Source organism: Larimichthys crocea, chromosome VII, assembly GCF_000972845.2.
Source record: "Larimichthys crocea isolate SSNF chromosome VII, L_crocea_2.0, whole genome shotgun sequence".
NCBI classification, from domain to species: domain Eukaryota; kingdom Metazoa; phylum Chordata; class Actinopteri; family Sciaenidae; genus Larimichthys; species Larimichthys crocea.
This window is the reverse complement of record NC_040017.1, coordinates 8,323,113-8,335,959: the sequence shown is the minus strand read 5'-3', so window position 1 is coordinate 8,335,959 and position 12,847 is coordinate 8,323,113. Positions and strand designations below refer to the sequence as shown.

Sequence of the window (12,847 nt, the reverse complement as noted above, 5' to 3'; positions counted from 1 at the left end):
AGAAGTACAAATACATACATACATACATACATACACACACACACACATGTACTGCATGTGTGTGTCCGGGTTAAAATGCATGTAAATAAAAAAATAGAGTGAAAAAAGAATTTCCCCATTGAGGGATTAATAAAGTATATAAAATAAATAAATAAATTAATAAATTAAAAAAAAGATAAGGACAGAAAAATAACAAGCATTTGTCAATGAAAGCTTGATGCTGAAACCTGATGCTGAATTTATTTTTAGGTCCAATAATTAATATTATAAGATTCATTCTGATTTACCCCAATGAGCACAAAACGTGGATAAATGAAAACATAACTTTAAGTCAAGTATTAATACAGTCAAGAGAAACAACAGATGGGGTTCTGGACAAAGAGTGACATCTAGTGGTGGCAAAGTGGTGTTAAAGTATATTGTGGTGTAGCAGTGATAGTGGTTCACACATTAACATCAAACTGCCTTGTGTAACGTGCAGATTTTATGAGTTTCAGTCTGGGTTTGGTTGTTTCAGGGATTGGAAAAGGATGAGCTGTTATGACTTTGTGAGGAATATATAGGGGTGTCCAATAGTGTTCACCATATCAAAACACAATATTTAATGCTCTTAGAAACCAAATATACAGATTATTCTTTGACAACAAGAATATACAGTTTCATGTAATTGACCTGACCTTAAACATACAATACATCTTTGTCTGGCATAAAATAAACTTGATGTTTCACACTGCCTGCCATGTATAAAGAGCTCTCTGTTTCAACTCCATGGTGAATAATTCTCCAATCTCTCTCTTGGCCGGGTTTTTTGGATTTCAGTCTCAACTCGTTAGCTTGTTTGGCCCAGAGAACCGAGATTTACAAATCCTTCTTGCACCAAATTGGCTCTCAGGCCAGGACAGCTACGTCACCCAGAATCCCTAGTGGTGGCCATTACTCAAAACTATTCATACAAGCGTAGACGCTGAGCACAGTGGGAAAATGATTTCAACATTGCTGAGAGGGAACAGCTGCAGTATTCTGCTGTTGGAGTATGACAGATTTCCTTTTCCCCTTCCTCTCACTCAACCCGTCTCACTTACTTTCTCCTCTCTATTTTTGCCTCTATATTTTCTTTCACTTTTTCTTTTCTTGTTCTTGATTTCCTCTTTCTCATCGTCGTTATTTCTATCTTATCCTATTCGCCTCGTTGCAAAGCTCTTTCTCCCCCTTACGCATACGCCGATGCACAACGACGTATACACACAATTACACACAAGGGACCCAAACTCTGGAAATACATTCCCAGGAATATTAGTCCAAGGAATTTTAATAGGGCCCTTTCACATTTCAGCTTTGTAAAATATATATATATATGAACATCTGTGTGTGTGTGTCTGTTTTTACAGTATGAAATGTCCAAATGTCACCACAAGTGCAAATATCTAAAGATTATGCTGCAAAGGTTGTTATTTCTGAGGTTGAAAAAAATCAGCTTTTATATTAGATCTCTATGTGACAAGTCACTGAATCTCTGAATAACCACAGAAACGTGGAAACCACCGCGTAGAGGGAGAAGCCTGGAGGTAAAATGACCTGTGGCATTCAGTGAAAAATGCGAACTTGGAGAGACTGGAAAGAACGACTACAGTAATGTGCGCTTTGACACGCACTCATACATACGCATACGCACTCTCTTATACAGACCATTTAGGGTATGAATTTCAGAGCATTGAACTCATTTAACCCCTCCCCTTACTGTCTGTGTTTGTGTGGATGTGCATGTCAGATTTGTGAACATGCTTGCTTGTGTGTGTGTGTGTGTGTGTGTGTGTGTGTGCGTTAGTCGAACCACATCTGGAAACAATAGAGCAGTAGATGCTGTCACTTTCCCTTTACCTCAGGCTTTTGAGTGAATTCTTAAACAAACACTCAATTCACTCACAGTAAATTACAGGAAGGCAATCTGAGCGGCAGACTTAGATATTTGGACACTCTTCTCCCTCTCTTTTGCCGACACACACGCACACACTTGAGCATGCCCAGAATTAATCAGTTTCTCCAGATGCAATTTTACCCCTGCGCTGGTAAATTACAGCCTAGCGTGCATTAAGTGTAATTGTAAAACCAAATTACAACAAATTCTGAAGTGAGGAGGAGGTGGGTGTGCTTCTGTGAAGGTTTCAGTATGTACTCTCACCGAGCCATATGTGTGTGTGTGTTGGTGAGGTTGTAAGTTCATAGCTGATGAGATGTGATTGACGGTGCAGTAATGTTTACACAGTATAATCACTGTGTTTCCACTGTGGATTCAAAACAAATTAAGCGGTTATGGAGCATTTCTTATCCTAACCCAAAGTAACTGTTAAATAGAAACGCAAGATAGATCAAAAGAGGCGCTGCTGTATAGATATGTAGAGTTAACCGAGTGAAGAGGTTGCAAACAAGAGTGTTAGTGTCTCATAAAGCTCCAACACTTAATTTGTCTCATCAGACAAGAGGTGGCAGCATTGTTCAACCCATTAACTCAACTGACACGATGCGCTAAGGCATTTGATGCAAGGTACTCTTTATCAAGTGTCTTTAAGGTGTTCACTGTATTTAGAGCTGAAGGTAATCAGCCATTATTTTGGTTCATTTAATAAGCAAAAAATACAGATTTAGAACAATTTGTTGCGTTTCTTTGTTTTTAATGGGACAGTAAAAGGAATATATTTTATGTTTAGTTTTGAAATGTTGGTCAGATGTTCCAAGATGCCCCCCTTTTTTTTTCTTTTTTTTTTTTTACTATTATTTGACATTGTAGAGAAACAAATCATTAAATTGTGAAACAAATCAGCAGATTAATTGTTAATTAAAGGAATTCGTTGCAGCCCTATATCTGTCACACTTATTTGAAACACAAATGCATGCATGCTAACATACTACAGACGCTAACATAAAGTAAAGTAGCATCAACATATTGGAAACCAAAAAGTTTTTATTTATTATCTTCTTCTGATACAAAAGTGTTTTTAAATAACAAACAAGATTTTTTAAAAAAATTGTCACTTTTTTACAAGGATAAATTAGCAGTTTCTTTATAATACAATGATGACATCATCAAGACAACAAGATTTCTACACAAAAGGAACAGTCTAGACCTTAAAGGCTCCGATCAGTGTTGGTAAACCGAACCCAACAATAATTCTGGGCTTCTCAAAAGCATTTACAAATCTGTGTAACCAGTGGTTCTCAATCTTCATTAGGCCGTGGCACATGCTAACTGTATTTTAAGCCACAACTATTCAGTGATTGTTTGGAAATGTCACCTGAAGCTCTGCGTGGTCATATGAGAGTAGACGGCCAAGACATTAAGACAGTTTAAGAGGGAAACTGCATTAGCTCAGAGGGGAGGTGGTCAGAGGTTAATTTAATTCACTTTAACTCAATGTAATGTTTGTTTGACTTTGGGAATTTAATAAGTGTGCCATGGTACACTGGTTTGAGAATCACTGGTTTTTTTAGGGTTCTAGGTTTTACCAGAACCACCAAAAGTATCTTTGAATGCAATAAGGGTGCTGTTACATTTAACATATTTCAGAGAAAAAGGCAGCCCACACTTTAAAAATGATTTTCTGTCCCATTATAAACTTTTAAGTTAAAAATACCTATGGCGGGCTGTGTGAGGCACTATCTGGTTTCAAATGACACACAAAGCTCCACATTACTCCAGCCCTTATACATTTAGATTGACAGAACCAAATTATCTTTAATCTACTTAAATGTAGAAGGCGTAACGTGACACACACCCCACATTTCATATACATTCAAAGACTCGCTGAAAAGCAAGAGCTTTGCTAGATAGATTGTCAGGCAAATATACGGTGCACAGGAGCGGTTGCAGAATTTGGTGAATGCAGCAGTGAGACAATCGACCAGGAATAACTTAAGGTAATCAAAGCTCATAGTTACATCTACAAGCAGCTACTGAGAGATTCAAATAGTAGGAGATGCCTATTATCAATAAAATGCACCGCTGGAGACAAGGGGTAGAAAAGTCGTCTCTATCATCCATGAAATTCAGAAACGTAATGTACAATAATCCATTCCAGGGACGACTTGATTGTCTGGGATATGAGCCATGATGCAGTAGACAAGGTTAAAGAGAAACAGACAGGCAGTGGGCCAATGAGAGCATCAGACAAACAGACAAGAGTATGCAGGCTGGACAGACAAGAGTGCCAGTTTCAATCTGCGTCTGTGATCGCTTTATCCAACTGAATAGAGATTCACACAAACCGACTGAAAGAAGTCACAATTAGACTGAAATGGCCTCTTCTTATTGGTTATATTCATATATAAGCTGGTGGGTGAGCTCCACAGGAACTGATTTCTATGTATGTATACCATATAGGCATGTGTCTGTAACAGCTCTTTGTTATTGCATAATGTGTCTTTTGGCAAGTGATTGTCTAATAACCTCTAATTCTTTAACCTGCCTCTGGGGCCAATGTTTGGGAAAGAGGGCAGAGAGAATAATTTAATTTCCTGGATTTCGCGGTAACTCGAGAACATATACAGTACAGGGTCTCCAAGAAGACCGCACACAACATTGGAAGTTAGCTGAGTTTCTCATAGACTACTGAGGTAAAACACAACAGGCCTACATTACCCAGACGCCTTAACGCTTCCACGTTTATGGGTCAATAAAAGGCACAGCCGGGGTACTCCCAGGATTCATTGTGGTATGACTTCATCGTTACGACAGACTTTGCCTAAAAGTACAATATGCATTAAAAAAAAAATCTGTCATTATGTTTCTGTCCACTGCTGTCTTCACAATATTTGTACAAAAAGTGAGCAATAAACCACATAAGTTATATTTTGTGCAGCGTTCAAACTCTTCCTGTTCAAGGCTCTCTACATATTCATGTAGTGAATGTGTGTGATTCACTACATGAATGTGTGTGTTTGATTTGTGTGATTGATTCGTTATCTGCTGTCCCTGGTAATGCACAGACACTTCACATATTGTTTATATTTATAGTGCATTATTACAGCTTAGAGCTGGTTTCCCAAAAAATTCTGAGCAATAAAATCACCTGGTCTTTTATATATTGTACAAAAGGTAATAATTTACAATAGAAAATGTATAATAGTGTTCAAATGTAAACACATCACAGATTTAAGGCCATATTTGATATGTTTTCATCAGGTTTTGATTACTTTTGGTCTGGTATGTCATTGTTTTTTCTTTTTCCCACGTGGAACCCACGGGAAGTGAAGTTGTCAGATGCTTTTTGGGAAACATCAACCTACATCTGTATCACGTCTGCACCACGACTGTCCAGTGTAAAATTCAAAACTTCAAAAGACCCTTAAAAAGACACAACAGTATACAGGTTACTGTATCCAGCAGGTTCAGTCTCTTCTGCTAAGGGCTCTGGAGAAAAGAGAGACAGAGAGGTAGACGTGGTGCTACACAGCTTATTGATGTGTCTGGTCTGTATATTGATGCTTCTGTTCTGCCTTTCCTGTCACTCTTTCTCATTCATTTTTTTTTTTGTTTTGCTTTCTCTCTCTCTGGGCAAAAGAAGTCTAACAGAGGTAGAGAGGCTACTGTTGCTACTTATGTATGACCCAATCCTCCACTTTTCTCCTTCTTTAGAGGTGCAGGATCAGTTGGTGTCATTACATCCAGTGGCTTCCTTGAGAGACTCACATTGCTCATCTCCTCTCTCTGCCCTCTCCATCTTTCATTTGGCAGTCAGTTTCTATAAATGAGAGAGAAGCAGGTAGAAGTCCATTCCTTTTTCCTCACACCACTGTCTCGTTGCCTTTCCCCGGTTTGATCCAGCCTTCACCTGGTGTCCTCTTCCCTCCTCTGCTCGCCCTGCTATCCCTGAGCAGACGGGCGGAGCAGCGCTGCCAGGTGTGGAGGGTTTTTGCCGACCAGATCCACATGCCTGATGTGATGCCTACAAGCAGTGACATGAAGATCCGAAGCATCTCCGATGCTACGTATGAGTCACGGGGACTGGCCCTGAACTCCCCCCAGTGAGAGAGCTGGTAGAGGTAACAGCCAATGACAGTGGACGCTGGGACAGTGTAGAGAACAGAAAACACTCCGATCTTCACCATTAAACGCTCCAGCTTGTCTGTTTTGGCACCGTCCTTTTGCAGATTGGAGCGGATCTTGAAAAGAGCCACTAGGCCAGCACAGATGAACAGAGTGCCTGAGGTGCAGAAAGAAAAACAAAAGTCATGTCAGAGAACACTTAATTACCAGCGTGCAGTCTGGTAATATAAAATATAGGTATAATCCCATACAAATACATAAACTGATCAGACTACCATGTTGTAATTACCTATTAAAAGGTAGGTGGCCAGGGGTGCCACCACAAAGCCTGTGAGTGCCTCCTGCTGCTGGTTGCCAACATAGCAGAGTCCTGTTAGGTCATCTGCATCCACTAGTCTCATTATGAGGATAACGATGGTTTTAACAGCTGGGATCGCCCAGGCTGCTATGTGGAAGTAGGAGCTGTGCATTTCGATGGCCTCGTGGCCCCACTTTAGTCCAGCGGCCAAGAACCAAGTGAGGGTCAGGATCACCCACCTGAAAGACAACACAAGAAGAAAACCTTTCAATTAAAAAGTTGTAATTAGCTCATCACGACATCAGAGAGCAATGAGTTACATAACAGAGGTTTGTGATCATATTTTAGGAGAGAGTGGAGTCCTTGGGCTGTTCAGTGAATTGCTCTTCCAAACGGGAAGAGTGAAGACAAACAGGAATACGAGGGCAAAGTGAAAAGGAAGAAAAAGAGCTGTGGCAGCAGTGTGTTTCCACTGCAACTGTAGTGCAGCACATACTCAAAAAGTGTCTCTCTCTCTCTCTCTTTTTTTTTTTTTTTACAAAGGCGGCCTTTGTATGTGGAAATTAATCCATGTAGTACAGAGGTTATGAGACAGGATAGTCTGACTTTAAGGAAAACAGGATGCAAGTCTCGTGTTCCAATTGTTCCCAAAAAAGTCCATTCACAACAGTTGATGACAATAGGACAAAGAGACGAAGGATTGATATGATAAAAAGTGTGTATGTGTGTATGTGAGTTTGTTTGTACAAACCAGAGTGAGGAAGCCATGCCAAAGAAATAGAGCAGGAGGAAGACTATGGCGCAACCGGTGCTCTTTAACCCCTCTTGGACTAGAATTGGTACTGCTGCTGCATCCAGGTCACAGGAAACTCGCTCCCTCCCCAGAGTCAACCGCACCTGCAGGAAAGGATAGAAAGCGAGTCAGACTTTTTTATTATTATTAATCCAAGAAAAAGACACAGTCACATGATCTGTCTTTGACATCTTAACCAAACTAAAAATCTGACATTTTCATTTAGATAAACATAATTAGTGGGTTAGCCCAATAGTATCGGTTGTCAAAACAGAATAAATCTGTATCTACATATCTTATAAAATTCAAACATACAACATTATATGCACAAAATGGTCCATGCTAAACTATCCTATAAATTAAGTTTCATGTATTGTTTTTATTTTTACTTACCAAGTAGGCAACACTGTACAGATTACAGCACATGGACAGGAAGATGATGGGCCTCTCGGGGTAGGAGAAGCGCTGTGAATCCAAGAGAAAAGTCAGGACCGTCAGAGTGGTCGACAGGAAGCACAGCACAGCCCACACCGCCATCCACGCGTCTGTGAAGACTTTGGCCCCTCGTCTGTAGAGCCCACTGTCGTAACCGCACTGGAGAGTGCAGCTCTCAGTCTGTTTTAACCAGGTGTACTGGTCAGGCGCAGATCCCAAGGCCTGACACTCTTCTTGGTGGTGAGGATGGCGGACAGGCTGGTAGGGTGGGTCTTCATCCCCCGGACCCTCCATACACATGTGGTTGTGGTCGTTTTGAGGTGGGAAGAGGCTGCAGTTGAGCACCTGAGGTGGAGATATGAAGGGAAATGTCTTTTTGGTTACTTTTTGAACTCATTTACATGTTTTGTCCTTCTTTTTGTCTTAACACTTTGGTTTCTTTATGTCCTATTTCCCACATCAAACAAACATATCCCAGAGTTATATTTGTTTATATATATGCAGGGTGTTCATGTGATGATGTGACTCACCTCAGGCCATATGAAGCCAAACTCGTGGAGCACTGGGAGGCATTTTCTCTTGACGGAAAGACACATGCTACCACAGGGACCGATGGGGATGGGAACCTTGTCTGTGCACATTGGCACATAGACTGAGCACAGGAAGAACTGGAGGAAAATGGAAATACACGATTACAAGTTGAATATTTTTCTCTGTTTTACACAAGCTAAGGATGTTTTCTGTAGTGTGCACACAGTAAAGACTGAGTGGAGAACAAGTTTAAAGAAAGAAACACAAACACAAAAGTCACAAAATGAGTTTAGACTGATGATACTTCAAATGTGTTGAATTACACACACTCAAATAAAAAAGAGAGAAACAAATATATAGAGTGATAGTGTGAAATAGTATACTAGAACATATTTCAACTTAGAAACTGCAATAAGAATTATCCATAGTCATGTCATATTTCAGTGCCCTGCTTTGTTGGCTTTGTTCCAGTTGTGTTAAAGCAAACTGTGAAGAAGAACATAAATCGTGTCAGTGGTGTAGCGCTTAAATAGTGGAAACAGTGCTGTGCCTACCCTGTGGGCCAATCTTTCTATATATTACAACAGGATTACAGCTGGTATGAGTCTACACACCCTGTACTCCCACATGTGGATCCTCCATCTACTTATATATACCACTTACTTATCCTTCTGCTGTCTCTGCCTTTACTTTCAGTACATTGCATCACCTCTTCTCGTGGTGGGTCTCTGTTTTCACTTCTAATAAAACCTCCACAACTTGAGTCAAAACACCACCGCCAAGACTAACCTGCTTCCAAGGATACACATCCAAGTCTACGTCTTTAAAAACAATATGTGAACTTAACAACACTGAGGGCATGTGCCCTGTAATGCTGCATAATCCCCCCCCCCACCCCTAATCCAAGGCTCAGTTTTCTCTGTCCCATGGCAATGGTTTTGAAATAGATATCCAAGTCAGGGTTGTAAAGATAGTGAGCAGTCTGAAGTCACATTTGACTGTTTGAGGTGGTATTGATGTGAGGGATGAAGAACTCAGGGGTTACAAAGGGTTGCAATTTTAAGTGATTTCATGCCTTTATGTTGAAATCTGTTTGAAGCCAGAGTGTAAAATTGTGCCAGACTCATGATACACAGAAGCAGAAAGTACATTTCATCCGGCTACCTTCAGGTAAAGGAAACACACACGAGCCACAGGAGCTTCAAGACTTTAACGCTAAAAGCATGTTAGAGTAAAGGCTTTGCTGCCATTTTTCATTTTAAAATTACCGAAATATTTAATGGTCCATAATAAGAACAAAATGTTTTGGGCTTTGCAGCCTTGATCTAGTGATAGAGAAAACCCAGCTCTTGAACGGAGCCCAAATGAAACATGAATCCAAGAAGAGTGTCAAGGTTGGGAAAAAAAATACACAGAAATATTATACAACTCATACTTTCTGTGAGAATTTATTTGTAAAGTAAACAAAAATTGTCCATCAGTGCACCGTGTTAATCAAAATTACAACTACGATGAATTGTGTATGATTTTAAAATATACATCCAGTGAGCTACTTTTCTGTTACATACCTAATGCTGTTTCTACATTAGCAAAGACACTGTGTCTAAACTCTTACACAATTATGCTTTACTCTGTCACTGACTGGGTACAAAAAATATGGGAATCAAAATCAGTTTTCCGAGTCAAATGGAACTCCCTTTAAACCCAATTTGCACCACTATTCCCTGATCAGTATCAGTGTTGCAGCGCAGCAAATAGAGCAGACTGGCTGATCCGAAAACAGTTTAAGTTTCTCACCACAAATAGAGAATCTTTGCTGCCAAACTAAACCACGGGTATTGTTGTAGCTGTCCTGAGTAATTTGCTCTTCAATTAGATTAAATTAATTTTTTTTTTAAAAAGAGAGAATTTAACAAAATTGCCCTGTGTGTGAGGAGGTTTTGTTTGTATGTTTGAACATGATCCAATTGACACAAAGTTTATAAAAGCACAAGAAGATGGAGATAAGATAGGACTCTATTTATCCCAAAGGGAAGTTCTTGTGCAACAGTACAAAGTAGGAAAGAGTGCAATATCAAATCAGATGCAGTACCATTTCTGATATTTCTCACAGTCACTTGCGCGCGTACTGTACCACCAACAGTAATGTAACACGTTCTGGGTGTTTTCCCCGACTGTTGGTAACCTGAGTGCTGTCACTTCACTGCTAAAAGCTGCTCTGGTTACCAGTCAGGAAGCCTCCCATTAGAGCAAATGTTCGGGGATACGGTTTCCCTTTCCCCTATCCTGCCTATTTAGCGTGTCTGTGTGTGTGTGTGTGTGTGTGTGTGTGTGTGTGTGTGTGTGTGTGTGTGTGTGTGTGTGTGTTGGAGAGAGGGGAGGGTGTCAGCTAATCTTATGGGCCACTTTCAGCGGGAGGGGGCAGTTTGCTTTTATGCAGTTGCTCCTTGTCCAGTCATACTGTCTCTCACACACAAATCTCTATTAATTCAGCGTGTAAAAATGACACCTGTTGATGTCCAGCCACAACTTCCTTAAAATAATGACACAAAAGAGCATCTGGGAAACTACTTGTGTGCAGTTGTCTACAGGTACGATCAGCTGTGAGAGGAAGGGTGTCTCTAAATAAGATGTCAGAATATGTGCCATAAACTCCATTCACTGACACATATTTGATCTCTGCTGTTCAGACACCGGGTCTTGTAATCTAAAGTAAAATCTTAGAGACAACCAATCTAATTTGTTCTTACATAGGGCATGAGGCAAACAAGCAGCATTTGTCTTAGGACACTGAGGGCACCATTGTTAAAGAGAAGACAGTACAGTATATAGCACTGAAGACTCAGCTGTTGCTGTGTGGGGCATGAACTCAGAATGTCAACAGACAGAGGGGGCATTTTCATTGAAATCAGCATGACAGCCTGGCACAACAGGATGGAAAGAAGGAAGGCAGGGACCCCTCTGCTTATTTTAAGTATATGGGGGTCAACCTATATCATGCTCCTCATTATCACTGGCACCATCAGTCTGAACTGAGGACTCAACTATTGCTTGTAGCTCCCTGTCATATGCTCTGGGACCACCACACTGTGTTCCTCTCTCTCTCTCTGTCTACACACACTCACAAATATAGCAGACTATCTCCACTCAGCCATGCCTCTTTTTTTAAGTCCAGGATCAGTGTTCCTAAATTTGTGCATATGTGCATTTGTGCAATGCGTGCTTTTCATATCACACTGTCTATTCTATTCTGATCTCAGCATGCACTGTGAGTGTGTCTCACATCAGTACCTTGAGTTGACTGGAGCAGCCGTACTGTATGAGCGGCGTAAACGTGGTCAGCTGCAGCTCGGCGTCCGACTGCAGCACGTTGCCGACCAGATTTGGCATCTTGGTGACGTTGTAACCAAGACCCTGGCACATGCTGATCCGGATCGGATCGCAGGTCATTTCCTCCACCTCGTCGCCGAAAGCCTGCACCACGCAGAGCGAACCTAACAGCCCGGACAAGATGAGCAAGGCTGCCCCGCTGAGCGACACCATCATCCCGGGCATGGTCACCGCGGCGCTGAGCGGCTGCCCCTCTGGAAAATGTTGGCACAGTTATTATCCTCCTCAAAACGCACAAAGTTTTGGGTTTTTGGTCGCCCTGGAAACCGCAGCGCGTGTTTATAGTCCAGCACGAGTGGGAGCGCGTGTAGTCCGTGCGTTTTGGAGACTATAATATCCAACTCCGAGCCATTCAGTAGAATAAAATATCCAGAAAGCAGCAATTAATCATTGCGAGATCTGTGCGTAAAAGTGTTGTTAAATTTAAACAAAAATTTGCATCTGCAGTTTAAAAACAAAACAAAACACATCTGGATAAATCCCGCAGTTCTTCTTGCGTGGTAACTCCTTGTGCAGGAGCGCAGCGTAGCGACGAGATGTAGTGGTCTGGTTTTGCGCCTACTGCCTGCAAGCGTCCGGCTCTAAACTTTATTGTGTCTGTGAGGAGAGACTGTTTTGCCCGTCCAGAGGAGAGCCGACCAATCCATGCGCGGGAGTTGGGTTTCCCTGACCAACCCCTGACCAGGAGGGCGGGATCCGGGAGAAAAATAGAAGAGCGAAGCCCATCTCCTCCCCACTCCGTCGTATCCCCTCTCCTCATCTCTCCTCTCCTTTCCTTATTTTCTCTTCTCCTGTCTCCTTGTTTCATTCCATACTTCATCCTATTTCCTTCTTTCCTCACTATGTTCCCTCCTTTCCTTTCCTTTCCTTTCCTTTCCTTTCCTTTCCTTTCCTTTCCTCCTGCAAAGAAAATCAGCAAACTAATTCTGACAATATCCAGAACCTGTATTTATACTGGCTGATGTGGCTTACATATGTTTTTATTGGCTGTATTTTTAGAAAATAACCATCTGAAAAGTAGATTTTTCTGTGTAAGAGTTTTTTTAAATTTTATTTTTAAAGTCCCTAATGGTCTTTTGAGCCCGTCTGGAACTTCACCACAGGTTCCACTCTCCTTCTCTAAAGGTCCGTCAGCTCTAAGTGCTCATGACATTGTAATTGAAAGTAGGGCCTTAAGTGATGCTGAAGCATTGGAAATCTGTTTTGCATTGCAATGAATGCACATACTGGACAGGTTTTGTGTGCTTGTGGCACCCTGGGAGAAGACTTCTCTTTTACAGCATGAAACTAGCAGTGAAGAGTGTTGTTTTGGCTTTTCTGTGTTGTGAAAGTGGACTTGGGTGAGAAAGTGTTTGGGTTT

The 12,847-nt window shown here is 41.2% G+C and overlaps 1 protein-coding gene across 1 annotated transcript; it reads right to left on the bottom strand.

Moving 5' to 3' along the window:
• Nucleotides 1–5,511: 5,511 nt before the first annotated feature.
• Nucleotides 5,512–12,190, bottom strand: fzd4 (frizzled class receptor 4). The gene is made up of 6 exons (XM_010732273.3): nucleotides 11,389–12,190; nucleotides 8,097–8,234; nucleotides 7,525–7,911; nucleotides 7,090–7,235; nucleotides 6,330–6,577; nucleotides 5,512–6,197 (listed from the first exon to the last, which is right to left on the bottom strand). Exons 1-6 carry the CDS (start codon nucleotides 11,650–11,652, stop codon nucleotides 5,779–5,781), a joined length of 1,602 nt encoding a protein of 533 aa, XP_010730575.1. The 5' UTR covers nucleotides 11,653–12,190; the 3' UTR covers nucleotides 5,512–5,778.
• Nucleotides 12,191–12,847: the final 657 nt, after the last annotated feature.